Here is a 20,720-nt window from a genome sequence, read left to right on the forward strand (position 1 = left end):
ACGGAGCACAGTTTCCAAGCCTCATTCCAAACATCTTCTCCACCTTGGGCCTGTCCCGACGCGCTCCGGGACGCGGCTCCCGGAGCTCCGGCCCGCCCGACACTCCCGCCTGCCCCCGTGAGGGGGCGCGAGCCCCCTCACGATTCCCGCCGCCCGGCCCGCGCGCCCGCGCGCCCGCGCGTGCTCTGCCGCGCCTGCTGATTGGCGCCTCGTCGGGCGCGCGCTCTGCCGCGCCTGCTGATTGGCGCCCCGTCGGGCGCGCGCTCGCCCGCGCCTGCTGATTGGCGGTGTTGTGCGCGGCCCCGCCTGCGCGCATGCGCCTGGTGCGGCTGGTTCCGGTGTGTGTGTGTCGGAAGCGGGGCTGTCGCCGCTGCCGGGTGAGCGCGCCCGCTGCCCGCCGGGGCCATGTCGGGGCGGCCGCCGCGGCTGGAAGATGGGGAGAGCGCGGCGCTGCGCCACAAGGAGGAGCTGAGCCGAAGGGTGAGCAGAGGCGGTCCCCGGAGCCTGTCGCCTGGGGTGCAGCAGTGTGAGGCAGAGGAGGGCGGGTGCTGCCAGGGACCGGGGTTCCTGTGCCCAAGGCTGTGCCCTCGGGCCCCGAGAGCGGCCTGCATTTTGCGAGCCCGTGTTGCCTCGCTGATAGCTCGCTCGCCAGATCGGTATTTTGGGTCTTACTGCTTGAAATGCCAAGTGAGGCGCAGTGAGGTTTTTCTCACAGACTATCGGGAGTTTCAGGAGACGTGCTATGGTCAAGTCTAACTCCTGCGCTGCGCAGTACACACCAGGAATCAGCATGTGCCTGAGCACATTCTCGAAAAGCTATGTGAACTGTGTCAGGCTGGTGCTGTCACCGCTTTCAGTGGGGAGTTCAGTGCCCAGCCACCCTCTGGGTGAAGAACCTGTTCCTGGTATCCAATCTGAACATCCCCTGACCCAGCTCCAGGCTGTTTCCTGTGGTACTGTCGCTGGTCACCAGGGAGAAAAGATCAGTGTCTGCCCCTCCACTTTCCTGCCTAAGGAACTTGAAGAGTGCTGTGAGGTGTCCCCTCCAAGTAACCTCACCTGCTTCTCATATGGCTTCCTTCTAGCCCTGTTCAGCTTTGTCTGCCCAAAATGTCCCAAGGGATTTCAGCCATAAAGGCTGGTCCTCTCATTTATCCACTCCGTCTTCCCTGATACCCACAGCTCTGTTCAGTATGCAATAAACCAAGCCTGTGAAACTTTCACTCCAAAAAACCTCATATCAACCTGCCAGTGTTCCAATAGGGCCCACAGGGAAGCCAGAGAAGGGGCTCTTTGTAAGGAACTGTAGTGATAAGACAAGGAGCAATATGTACAAATTGAAAGAGGGCAGATTTGGGTTAGGTACTAGGCAGACATTCTTTGCTGTGAGAATGGTGAGGCACTCACATGTTGAGAAGCTGTGGATGCCCCAACCCTGGAAGTGTTCAAGGCCAGGAGCAGCCAGGTCTAGTTGGGTGTGTCCCTGCCCGTGGCACGGGGCAGGCTGGGACTAGATGATCTTTAAAGTCCTTTGCAACCCCTTAACATTATGTGATTATATTTAATGAAAAATACTTCTGCATGGCCACATATAGGGACAGTGATGTTTTTGATTGCCTGGAAGCTGCAAAACTGGGACATCACAGAGCTGCAGGTTGTCACTTCTGTTCAGCCTAAGTGGTTTAGTCCATAGCAGAGGATGGCTCTGCTGCTCTGCCTTGTTGGTGTGTAGGTACAAGAGATTGATGTAGCTCCTGGAAAAGTTGCAGTTTCAGTGTGGCACATTCAGTTTGGCTGACCTCACTTTGTGGCTTTTGAAGGTAGGAGAAATACCAATGCATGCAAAATAGCCTGTTTCTAGAGAAATTAAGTATATAACTGTTATACTTACTTTAGTGATTCAGCTTGACATGCATGTTGCTGTCTTAAAATATCAGTAGACATGCTCACCACTAGGATTATACTATGATGTCTTATTTTTATTCATTAAATTCAAATGAATCTTTTGCCTTTCAGATTAAGGAGCAGAAGGTTGTAGTTGATGAGCTCTCTAATTTGAAGAAGAACCGGGTAAGGGTTTTACAAATTTGCTTTTAACTATTTTATTTTAGCAGAGAAATAAACATAAAGGCAAGAGGGGCAACAGAATCAGAGCATACTGTCTTTAATTTGTTGTAATCCAGATTTTAATAAACATGTGGTCAGGTGTGCTCAGAATAATTTGTCCTGCAAATTATTTGGTTATGTATACTTGGGCAGTGTTGGGGATTTTTGCTTTTTTATGTTTTATTTGAGTTATTTCATTAAGATGTTCGGATTCATGAAGTATTCTTACTTTTTCTGTGCATTTGTTTAAAATAGAATGTGATCCCTTGTGGATGAGGAAAAGAGAAATTCAGATTTGTCTTAGGTTGAGCATTAAATGCTTTTGATGGTACAGCATTAAAATGCTGGTTCACGTGGCAGAACTTACCCCTTCACTTTTATACCAGGAGTGTCTCTTTGGACCCACAGCAGCTTCTGCTGCAGTGTGGGTCCAGAATCTGCTGCTTTGACTTAATACAGTGTGGGTTTTGTTTTACAGAAAGTTTATAAGCAGCAACCCAACAGCAACATATTCTTCCTTGCAGACCGGACAGAAATGCTGTCTCAGTCCAAAAGTAAGTTTGCAGTGTAAAAGTATCTCAAATTGTTAATGTTTAAAAGTTGCATTTGTAGCTGATTTCAAAGGCATGCTAAAAACTGCAGCTGTGTGTCCAATATAGAGTAATAGGAGAATGCATAATAGAGGTGATAATGGGACAAGCATTAGAAGAGTATAAATTTAGAAGTATAAATCTAATTTTTTGGAGTGAACAATTGCTGCTTCTCTTTGCTTTGATTTGGGTTAATAGCATTGCCATTTTTATCATCAGTTCCCTTTTCCTACTACAAATGCTGAAGTCATAGTGATTATATAAGAGTTGGCCATTCTCCTGTTGCACTGTGGCTTTCTTTGGAAAAAAAATCATCATCTTTGTATAATTAAAGAGGAATATGCTACAGCAAGCTTAAATAGCTTGTGTTAGTAGTGATGGAACACAAACATAGCTCTTTGCTTAATTAGTGTTTTATGTTTATCACTTTAATTGAACAAGTGGCTGGAATTATTAATGTTGTAGATATACACTGAAATTTACCTATGCATAAATGTTCCTTTTTGTGAAACTGATTTTTTGTGTAATTTTCTCTTACACAGACACATTAGATGAATTAAAGAAGGCACATCAGGAGCTGGAAAATTCAGAAAAGGCTAAAATCAAGAAGTAGTTGATGTGAATTCCCCGTTGCAATGTGTGGCATTTGCTGTGTTGTTACCTTGTGCAGCCAGCGTGCGATCCATGATTTCCTCAGTGAAGACATCCTCTGCCATCTAAGAAGAAGAGGCCCAGACAGTAGCCAAGAGTTGATAAAAACTGTGTCTGATCTCTCTTATCAATGTGTGTTTTCAGGCCACGTACTTCACATGAGGGGACTGGTGACTCCTCAGCCTCTGGAAGATGCCAATAACAATGTTTTTCTTTGGAATGGAGAAATTTTCAGTGGAGTGCATGTAGGAAATCTAGAGAATGACACTGAAGTAGTGTTTCATCACCTGGCTTCATGCAGCAGTGAAATGGACATTCTGTCACTCTTCTCATCACTTCAGGGTCCCTGGGCTTTTATTTATTATGAAGCACCCAGCCACAGTTTATGGTTTGGCAGAGATTACTTTGGCCGTCGTAGTTTGCTTTGGCAGTTCAGTAATGAGGTTGACAGAGCTTTCTGTCTCTCATCTGTAAGTGGTTGTACTGAATCAGGCAGCCAATGGCAAGAAGTCCCAGCATGTGGAATTTTCAAAATTGATCTCAAAGCTTGTGCAGCAACTAAATCTTTGTCTTTAACATTGTTTCCATGGAAGTACAGCTGCAGAGAGAAAGCAGTAGAAGAAAAATGCATTAATGTTCTTGACCAAGTGTCAAAAGACTTACCAAACCATGTACATCTCGTGCTGAATGAATCAAATCTTAGAGCACCAGTCATCCCCTTAAATAAAACAGTTTCTAAAGCTTCAAGTGCATGTCCAAGCTCTAATTTTAGCAATATTAACGGTGTGGTTTCTGTAGAAACCCTTCAAGAATTTCTTGCAGAGGAACACAAGAAAAACTTAGCCTGTCAGTTTATTGATGTTTTAAATGAAGCAGTCAAGAGACGAGTCCTGTGTCTCTGTAGAGATCCAGATCAGATAACAAGAGAAGTTCCAAGCATGTCTCATAAGAGAGCACATATTGCAGTGCTCTTTTCTGGTGGCATTGACTCTATGGTTATTGCAGCCCTGGCTGATAAACATGTGCCTTTGGAAGAGCCAATTGATCTTCTTAATGTAGCTTTCATGATGAAAGAGCAAGCTAAGCACAGGGGAACCACTAAAAGACAAACTGGCCATGAAGTACAGCTTGATTTGCTTTGTCCTCAAGAAAGCTGTCAAGATCCTGCTGCTGACACTGGTACTCATTCATCCTGCTTTGATGTTCCTGACAGAATCACTGGTAGGGCAGGACTGAAGGAATTAGAAGCCATTAACCCTTCAAGAACCTGGAACTTTGTGGAAATTAATGTTACATTAGAGGAATTGAAAAAAATGAGAAAAGAGCATATTTATTACTTAATCTATCCACTGGATACAGTCTTGGATGACAGTATTGGCTGTGCAATTTGGTTTGCTTCCAGAGGAGAGGGCTTCATTAGTAACCAAGGAGAACTGAAACCATATAAAAGTCCTGCAAAGGTACTGTTTTGTTTTATTTTCTGCCTAGTGTTTGACTTCTGCATGTAAAAGCAGTTTTCTTGTTTTAGAAATCAGCTGGGATTTTTCCTATTCATGAGGCTTCTGAAATTATGTCAGAATGTAGAATATTCTATAATTATATAATTTGTGTAATTCTAGAATTAAAAATCACATTCAGTTCTCTTGTCATGTAATGTGCATGGCTTTTCAGTGAGCTTGGATATGCAACAATATCCAATGGAAACAAATAACCACCATCTATAATTTTTGTTTCTGATTTCTCACTTCTCTGTTCCTGAAGGAACTGTTTGATTTCAGCTGTTGAAGGCACAGTAATGGGCCAGATGCAATAGTGTTTTTTCTCTTGATAAAACATTTTACTGTACTTACTGAGTAGTATAAGTCATTTTTACTTTGTGTAATGTAGCTGGTAAATGAATAGTACTCTGGGTGTACATTCAGGTAACTACAACATATGACATATTGACTTTGGCAATAATTTTTAAAGGTTGGTGTTTAACAAATGCTGTTTATTATCACAGAAACTAACAAAGACATTCTTCAAATATACTGGTGTATTTGTGATACATATGGCATTATTTTCACGTTTTTTTCCTTGCTCCACTAGCAATATTTGTGTGTACTTTAAGGTCTCATAATTTAAGTTACCAATGACTGTACTGGGAATTGTTTTAGGCTTTGTATATGTGTAAGGCACAGCCCATTCTGATAAGTAATACTTTTAAAAGATGTGTATTAAATTTCTCCTTAAAATGTAGTTAAACCTTTAAAGTCTGTTACAAATTAACTTGCATTGATACTAAGATTTCTTCTATTCTGTTTCCTCAGGTTGTGCTTACAGGAATTGGAGCAGATGAGCAGCTTGCTGGGTACTCTAGACATCGTGTTTGCTTTACCAAAGATGGCTTAGAGGGTCTTAATAAAGAACTTGAAATGGAGTTAGGGCGCATTTCTTCTCGAAATCTGGGCAGAGATGACAGGATCATCGGTGATCATGGAAAAGAAGCCAGGTATTACTGTTTTGACTCAGAGCAAAACTGATTTTGCTGGTTAGATGCAGTTTTTCACACCCCTAACAAATTCTTAATTGAAACTTCTGTGTGTTTTATTGTCTCTACTTGGGCTGCAATTTTGTTAATGTGTACTGTGTTGTGCAGTTTTTGGTTTTGTTTTTTTAAAAAGTGGTCTGTAGTATATTGTGGAAGAGTTTACTTAAGGAAATTTAGCAATTTGATTTCCATCTAGAGGTTTTAAGAAGAAACAACAGATGTTGAAATAGGCAAATTCTAGCTGGTTTTATCATTTTAAGCTAAACAGACTTTGCACAACTTTGAAGTGTTCTGGTGTGGACCTTCGGGGAGTGTCTCTGGAGAAAGACAGTGTAACAGGAACTGTATATTCCTATCCCTGCAGTAAAGCATAGTCAATATCCACCACATTTCCTGGCTGTTAAGTCCGAAGAGTTGAAGAATCATTTTATTTGTGCCTACTTCTCCATGCTACCATCAACTTGAAAAAAATTCCTTAGGTGTTGTCCAGGAGCAGAGGCCACTCAGGTGCATGAAAGGTTTTCTCATGTGATCTTTGTGCCAATATTTTTCCAAATCTTAGTTGCACATTTTCAGTTCAGCACAAGAACAGTTGCAGTGGGGGATGTGCAGTGCTCTTAAGCATGCACATGATTAGGTGTGAAAGCCTGAAATTCAGAATGATACCAGCATTTGTTGTGTAAATCTTTTTGTTTCAAAGTTACAGTGTAGTTTCACTCAGTCTTTGTATGTGGTAAAGGGGAAAACCACGATTATTCCTATAGAATTTTTAAAGGGTTTTTACCCATGTAAATCTCTCTTTCAGGTTTCCTTTTCTTGATGAAGATGTTGTCTCATTCCTCAATTCTCTGCCTGTCTCAGAAAAAGCTGATTTGACCTTACCTCGAGGAATTGGCGAGAAACTGATTCTGCGCCTTGCAGCCAAGGAGCTGGGCCTGACAGCCTCAGCTGTTTTGCCAAAAAGGGCAGTACAGTTTGGATCTCGGATTGCAAAACTAGAGAGCAACAGTGAAAAAGCATCTGACACATGCAGCAGGCTGAAGTTACTTTCAGTAGATGCATTGTAGAGCTGTATCTGGAGATGTTGCATTTATTCTATACACAAAGTCAGTAAATCAAGTTTTCTTACAATGTTTGGTCTGGGCTTTTTTTACACACTTGGGCATAATTATTAATAATCAGAGTTGTACATGTGTGTGTGTACAAGGAACTCACTATGAATGCATCCTGTGCTTTTTTTTTGTTTTAATATTAAGATGCTGCTTTTTGTTTTAATACTGAATGCTTAGTTTATAGTAACTGGAATTACTTTGGTGATTGCAACACAGCATTTGTTCCTCTGACAGCTGATTTCAACACTTGTAATCCAAGTATTGTCCCTAACCATAACAGCATTGAAACAGTTTTCATTGAACTATTTATTTTATTAAGTTACTTTTTAAGATGCCAACCATCGTATCTCTTTTAGTTTTGGCACCTTGATGGAATCTTCTTCAACTCTTTTTGAAATATCAATTCCCAGGGGAGCTCTAGAAAACAAAATTATGTATTTGTTAAAAATTAACATTGCCATTGCCATATCACACAGATGTACAGCTTCACAGACCTCATTTACAATTACATGAGAGTCAAAGTATTTCAGTACAGTCCCTGCACTTCTAAGACTGTGACCATTAAAACAATCCATCTCAAGCTGCACCTGGAAATACCTTTACAATGAGGAAATATTTGTGTTTGTAGCCATTCCAAACTCTAGAAACACAGTTGTGATTTTCAAAGCCATCTTCTGGGCCAGTTGTTCTATTTAGATTCTGATTTTAGTTGATAATTCATTTTATGTCCTGCTGATGAATGTAAAACACTAGAGATTCACAGGTAACTACTAAGATAACCTTAAATAATTCATTGTCTACAGCAAGTAAAACTTAGGTTTTTATTCACTGAAATATATACAGCAAATTATTTTTGAAGTATTTTATAATTTTTCATCTGAAAACTGTAATACATTTTTTTTGCATCGAGACCATCCAAATCTCTTTTTCTGAAAATGAAAAGGGAAAAAAAAAACTGAAAAAATTCCAAAGTTTAAGACCAGCTGGTACTTTTGAAATATCTGCATTTTGTTTGGCCTTAAGCCTAACATCTATACAATCATAGTAGGAAAATACATAGAACTGTTATGATGTATGATAAATTAAATTTCTGAGCCAAAATAAACATAAATACCAGCCACAATCATTTGTATTTAAAACTGCCTTAACTTTTAAAATTTCTTTGTGCTGCAGAGAGACTCCTCAGCAGCTTGTGCCTGTTTTTCATGTGACCTGTTCCCCTTTCCCAGCCTACAGTGAGGACAGAGCCTGGGAATGAGCAGTCAGTCCCTTACCTTGGCTCATAGCGGACGCCAGCAGTGCTGTGAAGGACCCCCAGCCCTGCACGGAGCCTTTCAATGCCATTCCTGAGCAACAAAGCAATTACAGAAAAATGTACATCACAACTCTGGTTCAATCAGCACGCAAAGAGCTCCTTGACTCTCATGTCAACTTTGCATGTGCTCCTGTAATGTGTGTTAAAGAGAAACAACTCTTACCATGCAATCATAACACCATTATCAGTGCAGAGTCTTGGAGGAGGACACAGCAAAGCAAAATCATTTGCATCTGCTAGATTCTGTAGAACTTTTCTGATGTACTGATTACTTGCAACTCCTCCTGATACAACCTTAGAGCATTTCAAAAAGAAAAAAAGGCATTAACTCAAAAGTACTTATGTGTCACACAGAACCAGCATCATGTTTAGACAAGGGTTATCAGTTGAAGTTCTACAGAATAATAATAATGCTGCATTTAAGATTAAAACATACCAGAAAAGAGTATGCTAAGCTTGCTTATTATGCAAAAAGACATTCCTGAAGCAGGTCAGTCTAATGGAAGGTGTCCTTGCCCATGGCAGGAGGGTTAGAACTGGATGATCCTTAAGGTCCTTTCCAAGCTAAACCCGTCCATAGTTCTGTAACTAGAACAGCCATCAAGTATTGGGTAGCACAAGGGCAAGTTGTTCTGGGAGGTTAGATTAGATGGTAAGAAAATCTCTCTCTAGCTTCAAACCCAGAGCTAAATATTTATATGACCGTTACTTCAATATTGTTGGTATTTTAACAATATAATACATACTGAGATCCTCCTCATATGTCAAAGATACAAAGTACAACAAGGCATCTGCATCTTCAAATGATGTTATAGAGTCAGCTATACCAAGGAAAAAAAAGGTATACCCACCAAAGTGGCATTTTTTGATGGCAATATGCTGTTTTTGATGCAGAAGATCATGGCTCGATACGTCCTCTGGATGATATGAACAGCCACTGCATGCTGTACAGCAGCAGCAACATCCTTAACACAGGACAGGATCTCACCTTCCTGAATACCTATAAAAGCATATCATCAAAGGGGGCTCCTGAGTGTAGGTTGTCAAAAGCTCAGTTTGTATCTGACTGCCTAAAAATACCTTCTTCTTTTTCTTTCTGCACAATGGCATTATAGACAATGTTTTGCAGTCCGGAGAAGGAGAAGTCGCAGTTGCGATACTGCCGCATGGGCAGTCGGAAGGTGAGCCGCTCCTGGTTCCCACTCTGAGCCAAGTGCTCTATGGCCTGCCCCCCAGCCATGCTGTGGCACTCTGGGTGCTTGCTTAGAGACAGCCTTCGTGCCACCTAAGAGATGACAAACAGCAGACTTGGAATCAGTTCCTCCTGCAATGGCATCACCGTACCGCAGTCTATGGGGTAAAATGTGACACCAAAACATCCAATCCAATGTGAAATTACAAACAGGGCATGCTAAGGGTAAGACACAACATCAGTCCAGCAGGATATTTTTTTTCGTGGAGTATGCAGAAATGAAATTCTAGATCAATCTGGGCAAACATGAGGATCAACAAATTTTTCAGGAAATATTAATTACTCCATTTTTAAGCTATAGGAAACACACACGGTCTGCCATACTGTATTACCAGATACACAGGAACAAAGCTGGTTTCAGCTTTTGAAAATCCTCTTTATCATTCCATGCACTCCCCCAATTTTTTAATTAATATGCACAAGTACTGTTTAAAAACAGTGCTGAGAACAAAGCCCTAAGTGACCACCTTTACAGACTGTATTTAGGGCCCCAGAAAACTTAAGATTCTGAAGGCCAAACCATGCTTTTCAAATCCAAAAAACTAAAATTAGAAATGCTTTAACATGCACTGTTTTAAACCTAAACAGCATAATAATACCTCTATAAAACACCTCTATAAATCTTCTCTAATTAATACCAACTTCTTTGTATAATCAGTGTCAATGAAACATCCAACACCAGTTTTGGTTATGCTGCCTATTTGCTAAAATACAATTAATGTACATACATTACAGTTGATGTTTTGTGTACATTTTTAATGGTCTTTCGTATCTTACATATATGGCATTTCAGAATAGACAAAAAGTTACACAAAACTTGTATTGCATTGAATTGCTGTCCTCAGGCTGATGATATTACTACCATTATGTATTATAAAAGCAATAAAAAGAAGAGAACACTAAGGTAAGGTAAGGAAAGGGGATATTACCTTATCCAGCATGTCACCCGGTGCGATGTCGATGGACTGTCCAAGCAGGAGGAAATCTGAAACTCCCTGTGCTACTGCCAAGAGACAGTGGCCTCCAGAGATGAGGAGAACTAAGAACGGGAACTCCAGGGGATGTGTGAGCCTGATGGTGAGTGCGTGAGCCTCCATGTGATGGATGGGGATGAAGGGTTTCTGGTGCCTGCTGACCAGGCCCCGGCTGTAGTGCAGCCCCACGCCCAGGCTCAGAGCCAGCCCGGGTTTCACCGTGGTGGCCACGGCCGCAAGCTCGGCCACAGAAACGCCGCTGGCACTCAGGGCCTCTTGAACCACTCGGTCGATGTTTTCTCTGTGAAGCTGCTGTGCCACCACGGGAATTATTCCTCCTGATCTAGTAAAACCAAGGAATTGCAATGCATTGGTGGTTTATAGCAGATAGAATGCCATAAAAATAGTTTTCAGGCACCTCTTAACCTCGTCATATCCTGCCTGTTTCCTTAGTGCGTTTTCAAATGCCTTGTTTAGTGTCAAGGGCACTGAAGGGAGCATAATTATCAAGGCCAGAAAGGATGTAACTTGCCCATTTTTGGTACAGATGCTTTTTAAATGTATCTCAACACTGTTCCAAAACAATGTAATTTAATATTCACAACCCCTCACTTGTCAGCTCATGTTCTTAACGACCAATGCTTATATTTGACTAATTTTTCCTTTAAAAAATCAAGACATTTGCTGATTTTAACTGTAGCAATGTTTTCATCTTTTATTCAAGCTAGAGAAGTAATCTGTCTCTCTTTGAAAGAAAACACTGGAGGAAACTCGTTAAATTCATGGCATTTATTTCCTCCCCCTTATTACTATCTCAGGCAGTACTTGTTGAGGCCAAAGTAATACATCTTCATATCTACCCACCACTTATTGAGTTTTATGGGGCAGGGAAGACTTTCATATGGATATTATAAGTAACAATAACAGTAAAATCGTTCTTAAGGTAGAAGCCTTGAGAGAAGTCTGTTCTTACTGTAAATGAACTTCCTTCTGACAGTGCAGTGCTTCTCCCAGAACACAGCCAGCTTCATCCACCACAGCAGCGCCGGTGTCATCACAGCTCGTTTCTATTCCCAAAACCAGCCTGTGAAAACGCCGCTTCCCAGAGTGCGCAGAGCTGGTCCTCAGCCACGCAGCTCGGCCGTGCTTCACCGACCGCAAAACGCTTTTGGCAATGCTGCTCATTGTTTTTAATCTACCTGGTGGTTACGTTTAGAAGAGAACTGTACAGTTTATTATTAGTGGATGGTTTTCAAGCACGTGTTCTGCTCTGATTTTCCGAAGAGCTTTTAAAGTCATGAATGGCCACACACGACATTTAAGACCCTAAGAAAAAAATAGCTGGGAGGTAACTGGTCTTGTTTTACCTGAATTACGTGTGAAGAGAGCTTCTCACTACGCTCGGTGGCGGTGCCTCTGGCAGCCCTAAGGAGGTCGCAGCCCTAAGGAGGTCACAGCCGGCCCGTGGCCGCAGCAGGAGCGCTGCCGTGCGGGCAGGACCGGCCGCTCCGCCGGGTCACAGGCTCGGCTCCACCTCCGCGGATCCTCCAGCCCCGGCCAGAGGAGCGGCGGCCGGAACTGCCCGGTCCCAGCCGAGTCGCGGCGCACTCGCGTCCTCCCCGTGTCGCGATCTGTCGCCACCCCCTCCCCGGGCTCGGCTCCGCCCCGCCGGGAAGGCGGGCGGTGCTCCGGGCCGGCGCAGCCGCCGTGCGGAGAGCGGGGACCGTCGGAACCCAGCACGTCCCTCTGCGTGTCCGGAGTTGCCGGGACCCCTGCCGGGCGGCTCGGAGACCCTGGCACGCAGCCCAGAACACTTGTGGATTTGATTATGGCCCGTGGAGCAAATTACCAGCTTTGTATGAGGACCTCAAAGTCACAGAAGTTTAAATAGTATAATAGTAAAATTACCACAGGGTGAAAAAGGTAGATTTTGGGATTTTTAGAATGGGGGTTTTGGGGACAAGATGGAGGGAATTGGGCGTGTCTAGCCTTTCTTCTTTTCTTCTTGGTCTCTATCTTCTGCTGTGATGCTGGCACTTTGGGATTGGTTTAGAATAGAAGTTCACTGGCTAACATAGGTGATAGGTATTGGAAAGTAATTGTAAATATGTTATACGTAGTTTGTAGTATAAAAAGACAACACTGCCCCAAGGGTGGTCAGAGTGCCGCTGGCTGCCTGGCTGGGCAGAAAGAGAATTTTATAGATAAGATACAATAAACAACCTTGAGACTGAGAAATGAAGAGCCCTGACTCCTTCTTCAAGCGCCGGGCGGGGAAAAGAGACTTTTGAACTTTTCTCGCGGTCACTCTGATCAGCTAAAGATCCCTTCAGGGGACTCCTCCGCAATCCTCCACAAAGCTTTGTCCAGCCGCCCCCAGGCACCCCGGACCTCGGGACACCAAGTTCGGGTCGTCTCCTGCAGTCCCTGCCCAAAGGCAGCACAGCCTTGTGATGGTCATTATTTAAAAATCAGCCAGTTACCGCTTTCTGTGCAAGCAACAGACAGAAATAATTACTTCCAATTGCTAAAGAAAATTCATAACTCATTACCCTTTTTTAACATCTTTATCAATAAAGTAAACAGCTGGAAAATTGCTGTAGAAAAAAAGTAAGTACACCACTGTAGGCTTGTCTTTTGATATTTTTAATATTTTTTTTTCCAGCTCACTGGCTGCCACCGCAACCAAGATGTAAATCAAGTCTTACATGAGGTCTTCCATTAAATCTGAGCTGGTTTGGGCTGGCAGACACACAGCAGACTTCAAAATTCATCCTTTTCCCACGACAGAGAAATAAGCGCTCAGAGCAGTAGATGTACCTCCGTCACTCCAATTCCAGAGCTGATAATATACAAGATTACCCCGTACTACACAGTACCCCTAAAACACAGCATTCCTCCACGTTTCCAAGACATGCAAGTTATCTATACCTTTTTCTGCAAAAGCATAGTTAGTCCATGTGATTTGCCTACTCACCTACTTCTAGTTCAGCTTCTATTCTAGTTTACGACCTACACAGCTTCTGTGTTCAGACACTTGCTCTGTAACAGAGCACCTTCTCCTACAACAGCAGCAAGCCTTTCCCCACCACCTCACTGGCCTCTCAGCTACTGAAAAATAACCCATCAGAATTGCAGAGAAAACAGTCAAAAATTCAAACCTAGAAATTGCAATTTTTCAGGATGTCTCACTTACACATAGAAAAGTCAGTATCCTGGTAAGCAAAATGAAATAAACATAACAGTGGCAACTTGTAAAAGCGTACATAAACTGAGCTCTTGAGTTGATGTGGAACTCCCCTGAGCTGGCAGTTAAGGACTTTGTTCAGTTATTGTGACAAAAGAAAAAAAATTAAAATCACAACAACAGAGAAGGCAGGAATGATACCATCAATTTACGCTCACTGCCACAGTACTTACTGTGGGACAAACTTTTACAATGCAAAAACAAGCACAACCACTTACAATCCATTACAGCAGAAACTACCTAATTTCTCTTAATCTAAGAATGTGGCCTCACCAGTCCTTGGCATCGAGGATTCTGGATTTATATGTAAAGTTACCACCTGCATTATGGATGATGGGTATTTGTGAAACTCTGCTCTCCATTTCAGCTGTTACTTGAACCTTCCTTACAAGCCACTTGCATCAGCCACACGTACAGTCTTAGTGGGGATTAGGCTTTAGAACTGGGCCTGCCCAGTTCTTCAAGGAAATCTTTCTTCTACATGTTTCCAATCCACATTGAAGTATCTGAAGGCATCTTCTTATAAAGTTGATTTTCATCCCAGACAATGCTGCAGGAAGCAGGAATCGTATCTCAGACATAAAAGCATCTCTCCCTGGCTATGATGAGATACTCAGCACAGCAGACTACTCGTTTCCTTCACCTGGGGAGCAGCAGTAGCCATGTCAGGGGCAGCCAGTGTTGAACCTTCTGCTCAGTATTTATTGATGCCAAAGAGTCGAACTCCGTGCAACTGTGGCAGCTTGGGGATAAGCACAGTCAGGAGGGAGGCTGTGTTGAGGATGAAGTGTGTGGGATCATACTTTGTATAGAAACTCGTCAGGAAGTACCTGCAGGAGAAAAGGGAGCAAGCTTAGCTGATGGCAGCCTTTTCTAAAACACATACAAAGCACAGTTGAAAGAAGTGCTTGAATGATTAGTAAGATTTTACTGGTTAACATCTGTATCTGTATTGAATATCTCACCAGAGGTTCTAGAGTATCTACAGCAAAATTATGGTCTAAGTCTCTTCTTCCCATACCTCTCAAGGTGCTAAAAAGTAACTCTTAGTTTACTATTTTCTTCCAGCACTTATCCCCACCTTGAGGAGTTATATATATTTTCTCAGTTTCTTGTCCTTTATGAGCCAACCTTCTAAACATCATGCAGGATCTTCCCTCCCCTCTCACTGCCATGTAAGTGGACATGTAAATTTTCTTCAGGGACAAACAGAAATACTTTTAGAGTCAGATAATAAATATATATCTGATTTTTCTTAGTTACACAACCACACTTTTGTCAACAGAGACAGGTGAATAGAATTCCTATGCTATTTGCATAGTGTAAATAGAAGACCATATGTACAAAGCAAAACTGACACTAGATCCCATCCACTGAGGAATGACATTTGTAGCTCACAAGTTGCAAAACAGTTAATAAATGCTGTCACAAATTAGTTTAGATTTTCAATATTTATGACTTCACAATCTCTTAAAGAAATTCAAGAGTTAACAGGAAGTTTTCCTCACATTTCTAATCATTAAAACCTGTCCCATTAGTAACTATTTACAAACTTTGACTTCAGTATGTGGAGTGTCAAAAGCAGAAGAAAGATTGTTGATTACACAGCCTGTAAATAAATACTTCCTACAGCTGTGATGTAGAAATAAACAAACAAACAAGAAAAAAAAGACAGAAAATGCTTTTAGACTGTAAATTGCAGCCCGTCATGTTGCAGCTTTTGAAGTCACAGCTTTATGTGTCACTTGATCCATAACACAGTTTTGAACTCACAGAATTATAGGAGAGATTGTGAAGAACTTCCTTGAAGATGTGAATTGTACTCCATAATCCAGTTGTTCCCAGTGTGTTAGTAGCCTAGCTTTGCCCTGATCAGGTGTTTCAAAAGGAGTTCCCTTTACTGCATGCAAAAACACATACATTCCCTGGGGAAAATAAAAAGTGAACACAGAGGCACTTTTAGTAATATTTTAAAATAACTGTTACATGGTTCAATGCATTATAAAATTTAAAAAATAAAATAAAAAAAAAGGAGAGTGAGTGATTTCTCACCCAGAAGAGCTGCTAGCCTGTAATGACAAGTTATTGAAGAGGAAGGAAGAGACAAGAAGTGATTTGCCTGAGACTGTGCAGAGTCAGAATTAAAGCCCAAGTCTGTGTGGCATCCAGTCCACTCCCTTGCCTTCTACACTAGTAGGCAAAAGTTCCTTGCATTCATCATTCCTTGCAACAGAATTTTAACAAGCACTGCAACAAGTGTGGATTTGTATCACCACTTTCCTAGCACAGACTTAACAGAGTGATGAGTAGTAGAGTGTGCATAAAGCAAAACTCTACCTACAAACACTGACAATATCACACCAACTCCTGAAAGCTTTCTCACCCCCTTATCAGCTTCAAATCCTTAGAATGTGACTAGGCATTCTGCTGAATGCCATCTGTCCACCTCTTTGCTGCTTCTCCTTAAACATGCTGGACTTTCCTTGTGACTGCTCCTGTTTGATGGGAACATGCCAGGTATGGTTTGTTCTGAAATACCAGTTTGGGCCTCTTGGTTTCAAACAGGAGAGTACACCCTCTTCCAGTTTGAAAAAATACTTGTTTTCTATCAAAGAGAGCACACCAACTCCAGGGAAGAGTCTCTATGAGACAATATCAAAGACTTCCTTCTATGCACATTCAAAAATTTTCATAAGAAAGCCTTATATAGACAAAAAAAAAATCACATTTCTTCCAAACTCTTATAATGGAGGTGAAATCTCAGCAAATCACTTCATGTCTCCTTCCATCTTTTTTTGGAACAGCCTCCAGACCAGAGCCCTGTGAACCTAGGACAATTGATTTGCTTAATTAATTTTTTGATTCATGACGTTTGCAGTGTCTATTTTAATAACCATAAAGACACTTTTAGGACAGATCCAACTGCTTACTCCACATTTTATTTCCCAGTGGTACTTGCAGAAAGAACCATCAAAACTGCTTTCAAGGTTAGCTAAGAGTTTTCCATTAGTGGAAATACAAGATTTTTTTTTTTTGTCAAACCATTTGAGGATTTGTTTCCAAGAGAAGTGCCATTTAACTTCTGAAATATCCAACAGTGCAATTTATACTCATCTTGCAGTGTTTCACTACAAAACTACTTGCCAGTGCATGCTCTCATCCCTGTTGTCATTACAGCTACTTGCAATGAGTTCAGTAAGGCATGTGGGAAATATTTAGTAATACTTGTCTCTGCCAACATCTTCTGAAGTCAGACATGTCTGATGCTGTCAAAGATAACACACAAAACACTCTAATGACAGTTACAATTCCACCAGTAGTTTTAAACCTATCTACAAAACCAAAAAGCTCAAATAAAAATTACAAGTTTGCATTCAAAGGGTATTACCCATCCTCAGTGAACTATCATTTTCCTCAATCAGGAAGGAGCTATCTTTTTGTCTTCTTTGCTGGTAATGTTAGGAAGCTGAGCTAGCAAACCTCAAGTATGATCTAAATTGCTGGGTTAGGGCTCTCTTTCCTCTGAGCATGGCAGGACCAATACAGATAGCTGCACTACTTTAACTGGCTACAGGAAAATGATAGCATCCTGGGGAGAGGAGCAGAAAGCAGCTCACAAAATCTTTTGCATACAAAAGTCATCATGCAAGCCACAACCCTCTGAATAACAACTGGTTTCAGGGCTGGGGTCAAAGTAGTTTAGTTTTTCTCACGGCTTTCAAGAGAGATTACTCTAATGTCCTGCATGGTGACAACATTGCATGCTGAAGTCATTCTGAGTTATACAGCCTGGCCAGGAAGCAAAACTAAAAGAAATAGAATAGAAGCATTTCTCTTAAAGAAAATAGTTAGGCTGCTAAAATTAAACATTTTGGGATACTAACAGATGTATGTGGAAAATTAGTAGATAGTGTCCAAGTATTAAAAATGTGGTAGTTTATGGATTCAGCACAGCTGTCTAATAATATACAGAACACTGTGAAAGTTGGTTGGCATGATGATTTTATGTCTGCAACCTACCAGCCTAATTAAATGCCATTTGAAAGAATACATAACTACATAAAGAATATTTCATGTCTTTCATGCTTAAACTGAAAGTGGTTGTGTATCACCCCTCCTACCCCAAACAGCCAATCCTTTGTGGATAGGCCAAGGAGAGGTGGTGTTCTGGACAGCAGGATCTCACTGTCCATACAGACTGGCTACTTTCCTCTTCCCTTGCTACTGAAAATAAGTATTTATGAACAACCACTACTCAAACCCTGTTCCAAGAGAGGGTACTCACCAGGTTGTGAATGACATTAGTTAAAGTCCAGGCAACAGGGACACTAAAGAAGGGAATGCTGAGCAGGACAATGTGCAGCATGCCGACTCCCAGTGCGTATGTCAGCCACATTCCACGGCTGTTCATCACCCGAGTGTTGGGATTCACCTCGCTGTGGGCAACTCCTACGTTCATTTTTACCCTATAAAACAGATCTGTTTGAAGACTGAGACTACTGTTACAGAGGAGGACTTAACATACGCAATTTTCAAATGTGGGAAAAAGCTGCTTTAAAGAAGCACGACTGGAGAGAGCACAGATGTACCTCAAGATCTTCAGGCTATGGTTTATAGAGAAATCAGTACAAAGGGACAGTTGGGAACCATTTGTTTAAAACAAGTCCAAACAAATAAAATTCACAAGCCTGCTACAGAAGGGACATTTCAAAAAAAATAGTAAGCTGTGATGTCAGAAGCTACAGTTGCAAAGCCGTAAGAAACCAAGCTAATAACTTTAATCCTCTGAATTTTCTCCATCCATGACAATATCCAGAGCTCTTTTCCACTTCCTACATCAGACAATCTTCCTCCTCTTTCTTGTTCATGTAATGGTTAGTGAAGAATTCTGCATATACCCACTGCCCAGCCACCTACTTCTAGAAAAAGTAATAAAGGAGTAATCTATGCCTCTTTTTCTGGAAACAAAGTGCAGATTTCCTCCTCTCCCCATCTGTTAGTTTCCAGACAGACATTTTCATCTCCTAAATCCGGCCGAAATTAGAAAACAGGTTCAAAAGTTTTCTAAGCAGACACATGCAGAGATACACAGAAGGATTTCATATGGTGATACATCCAGGAAACTGACAGAACTTACCTACAATGTCACTCTCATCCTATTGCAGTAAAATTTGTAATTATAAATTTAAAAACCTCCTAAACTATTGCTTACTTACAACTCACGTGATCTCTGGGACTATGGATATTCATTTATGGGAGCACGATGAAGTGGGGTTTTTAGCAATCATCTGAATCAGAATACAAAAGGACTGTTTAACCAGCAAAAGCAAGCTTGCTTTCGGTAGGAAGTTTGTTTCTGACACTTATTTATTTTATACTCCATACCTTAGAGGTATGGGGTATAAAATGAATATAAAATACCCGAGTATTCTGCAATATGAACAGCAGTAGACTAAAAATAGCTACGCTGAAGCTGAACCCGAACCGGGGCACTGCCGACCTTACCCGGGACCTGTCGCCAAGCATTCCAAGCCGTGCACTCGCAGGGCACACATTACCTGGGATGGGCGACTCAAGGCTGTTCCTCTCTCTCCGGGATGCAGCACCCGCCGAGCCAGCACCTAGACAGACATCTTGCCGTGACCCGCCATCCCTTCCCATTCCACACCACGAATCTAGCCCGATCCGAGGGGCAGCTCGCCGCACCGCCGCCTTCCCTCTGCCATCCCTGCCCTGCCGGCCCCGCTCCGCCGCCGCCCCGGCCCCGCCGCTGCCCCAGGCCGGCCGTGCCCGTGGCCTTCTCCCCAGCCCCGGCGCGCAGGCGGCCCCGGCCGCCCGTCCCTCCGCCCCCCGCCGCGGCCCCACCTTTCCGCAGCCCCGCGGCCGCCGAGGAGCCGGAGCGGAGCGTCGGGCGCCGGCCGCAGGTAGAGCCCGCGGTGCCCGTGGGCAGGGCCGGTGGGGAGGGGAGCGGAGGGGCCGGGCCGGGCCGGGCCGTCCGTACCGCCCACGGGCGCGGGGCGGGCGCGCAGGTAGCGCAGCCGCGGGGCGGGAATGGGAGCGGGAACGGGAGGGAAGCGCCGCCGCCTCGCTGAGGCCGCGCCGGGGCCGGGGCGCCGCTTCCCGTGGGCAGAGGCCGGGCAGGCCCCGGGAGCAGCTGGCACCCCACCTCTCGCAGCGAGAACCGGGAACTGCGGACGGCTCTGTGGTCTGGGGTAAAGTGGAGGGCCCGTAGGGTTTATCTGCAGCTTTTCGCCCGCTTTTTCGGCTCGTAAACCGAATAAATGCCTCAGTGCGCGCTGAGGGAGGGCCCCTGAGGAAGGCGGTGCTCTGAGGGGGGGGGGCGGGGTTCTTGGTGTGGCTTCAGACGTCTGTAGGGCCGGAACCGTGAAATTTAGGTAGATTTTACTCCTGGTTTAGCTGCGGATGGGTAGAGCCGCAGTTGTTGGCATGTCGGACATGTCTGTAGAAGGATGCAAGGGTTAGATCAGTGATGGGGCTCCCACGCAGGAAATGCTGCGCCTTCCCACAGAGCAGGGCTGGAACGCCTGTGGTCCGTGGGGAGTTACAGTAGTAAGATGGCTTGAGCTGACACACGTGTCTCTTAGCTAAAAAGCATCATAGGTTGGGTGCCTTTCCAAAGGTAGGACATCCCAGAGGTCCCTTTGTGCCTCCCAAGAGATGTTCCCGAGATGTGGCCAGCGTTGTGTCCCTCAGCTGGGGTCCAGGGCAGGAGACGCCACACGGCCGGGAGCTGATTCCTCTCCCGAGCTGCCCGCATCGGTCACACCTCATAGAAAATTTGTCTTTGAGGTCTCCAGCGTTTTTGTTTTTAGATCCTCCCGTATCTTAGTCAGTGTCTTTTGATGGAGCGACATCCAGCTCCCATCTGATTTACTCCCATGAGTGAAACGTGAAGCACTTGACACGGGAGTCCTGTACAGTG

The 20,720-nt window shown here is 43.3% G+C and overlaps 5 protein-coding genes across 9 annotated transcripts in view; 3 read left to right on the plus strand and 2 right to left on the minus strand.

Moving 5' to 3' along the window:
- The first annotated feature begins 333 nt into the window (after positions 1–333).
- On the plus strand, positions 334–3,468 carry ASDURF (ASNSD1 upstream open reading frame). Its single transcript, XM_059476052.1, has 4 exons — positions 334–480; positions 2,017–2,070; positions 2,585–2,660; positions 3,239–3,468. The coding sequence occupies exons 1-4, from the start codon at positions 406–408 to the stop codon at positions 3,307–3,309; spliced, it is 276 nt and encodes a 91-aa protein (XP_059332035.1). The 5' UTR covers positions 334–405; the 3' UTR covers positions 3,310–3,468.
- Positions 3,332–8,113, plus strand: ASNSD1 (asparagine synthetase domain containing 1). Its single transcript, XM_059476048.1, has 3 exons — positions 3,332–4,807; positions 5,657–5,838; positions 6,683–8,113. Exons 1-3 carry the CDS (start codon positions 3,332–3,334, stop codon positions 6,942–6,944), a joined length of 1,920 nt encoding a protein of 639 aa, XP_059332031.1. The 3' UTR covers positions 6,945–8,113.
- OSGEPL1 (O-sialoglycoprotein endopeptidase like 1) lies at positions 7,281–12,150 on the minus strand. Of its 3 annotated transcripts, none has more exons than XM_059476051.1 (8): positions 11,898–12,150; positions 11,504–11,729; positions 10,486–10,873; positions 9,385–9,589; positions 9,156–9,304; positions 8,468–8,598; positions 8,264–8,335; positions 7,281–7,406 (listed from the first exon to the last, which is right to left on the minus strand). In XM_059476051.1, exons 2-8 carry the CDS (start codon positions 11,713–11,715, stop codon positions 7,316–7,318), a joined length of 1,248 nt encoding a protein of 415 aa, XP_059332034.1. In that variant the 5' UTR covers positions 11,716–11,729; positions 11,898–12,150; the 3' UTR covers positions 7,281–7,315. The 3 variants fall into 3 exon arrangements, with proteins under 3 accessions (XP_059332034.1, XP_059332033.1, XP_059332032.1); XM_059476050.1 differs by having other exon boundaries at positions 11,504–11,753; XM_059476049.1 differs by having other exon boundaries at positions 11,504–12,150.
- A 1,010-nt stretch (positions 12,151–13,160) lies between these two features.
- ORMDL1 (ORMDL sphingolipid biosynthesis regulator 1) lies at positions 13,161–20,092 on the minus strand. Of its 3 annotated transcripts, none has more exons than XM_059475704.1 (5): positions 19,944–20,092; positions 19,336–19,398; positions 18,063–18,243; positions 15,551–15,702; positions 13,161–14,607 (listed from the first exon to the last, which is right to left on the minus strand). In XM_059475704.1, exons 3-5 carry the CDS (start codon positions 18,234–18,236, stop codon positions 14,472–14,474), a joined length of 462 nt encoding a protein of 153 aa, XP_059331687.1. In that variant the 5' UTR covers positions 18,237–18,243; positions 19,336–19,398; positions 19,944–20,092; the 3' UTR covers positions 13,161–14,471. The 3 variants fall into 3 exon arrangements, with proteins under 3 accessions (XP_059331687.1, XP_059331689.1, XP_059331688.1); XM_059475706.1 differs by lacking the exon at positions 19,944–20,092 and adding an exon at positions 19,643–19,781; XM_059475705.1 differs by lacking the exon at positions 19,944–20,092 and having other exon boundaries at positions 19,336–19,551.
- Positions 19,662–20,720, plus strand: part of PMS1 (PMS1 homolog 1, mismatch repair system component) — a 44,198-nt gene continuing 43,139 nt past the window's right edge. Inside the window, exon 1 of the mRNA XM_059475703.1 lies at positions 19,662–19,701. The gene's annotated coding sequence lies outside the window, so the exon portion shown is untranslated. The remainder of the gene's footprint in view (positions 19,702–20,720) is intronic.

Source organism: Ammospiza nelsoni, chromosome 7 (assembly GCF_027579445.1).
Source record: "Ammospiza nelsoni isolate bAmmNel1 chromosome 7, bAmmNel1.pri, whole genome shotgun sequence".
NCBI lineage: Eukaryota > Metazoa > Chordata > Aves > Passeriformes > Passerellidae > Ammospiza > Ammospiza nelsoni.

Bases quoted from the DNA above. Each gene is read 5' to 3' on its own strand.
- ORMDL1 (XM_059475704.1), bottom strand. From the start codon at position 18,236: ATGAACGTAGGAGTTGCCCACAGCGAGGTGAATCCCAACACTCGGGTG. The intron at 15,703-18,062 runs GTGAGTACCCTC...TATTTTCCCCAG, and splicing joins CTAATGTCATTCACAACCTG to GGAATGTATGTGTTTTTGCA. The intron at 14,608-15,550 runs GTGAGTTCAAAA...TTTCTCCTGCAG, and splicing joins ACAATCTCTCCTATAATTCT to GTACTTCCTGACGAGTTTCT.
- ASDURF (XM_059476052.1), top strand. From the start codon at position 406: ATGTCGGGGCGGCCGCCGCGGCTGGAAGATGGGGAGAGCGCGGCGCTG. The intron at 2,071-2,584 runs GTAAGGGTTTTA...TTTGTTTTACAG, and splicing joins CTAATTTGAAGAAGAACCGG to AAAGTTTATAAGCAGCAACC. The intron at 2,661-3,238 runs GTAAGTTTGCAG...TCTCTTACACAG, and splicing joins AATGCTGTCTCAGTCCAAAA to ACACATTAGATGAATTAAAG.
- OSGEPL1 (XM_059476051.1), bottom strand. From the start codon at position 11,715: ATGAGCAGCATTGCCAAAAGCGTTTTGCGGTCGGTGAAGCACGGCCGA. The intron at 10,874-11,503 runs GTAAGAACAGAC...TGGTTTTACTAG, and splicing joins CAGAAGGAAGTTCATTTACA to ATCAGGAGGAATAATTCCCG. The intron at 9,305-9,384 runs GTATTTTTAGGC...ATGCTTTTATAG, and splicing joins GCAGAAAGAAAAAGAAGAAG to GTATTCAGGAAGGTGAGATC.
- ASNSD1 (XM_059476048.1), top strand. From the start codon at position 3,332: ATGTGTGGCATTTGCTGTGTTGTTACCTTGTGCAGCCAGCGTGCGATC. The intron at 4,808-5,656 runs GTACTGTTTTGT...CTGTTTCCTCAG, and splicing joins CATATAAAAGTCCTGCAAAG to GTTGTGCTTACAGGAATTGG. The intron at 5,839-6,682 runs GTATTACTGTTT...TCTCTCTTTCAG, and splicing joins GATCATGGAAAAGAAGCCAG to GTTTCCTTTTCTTGATGAAG.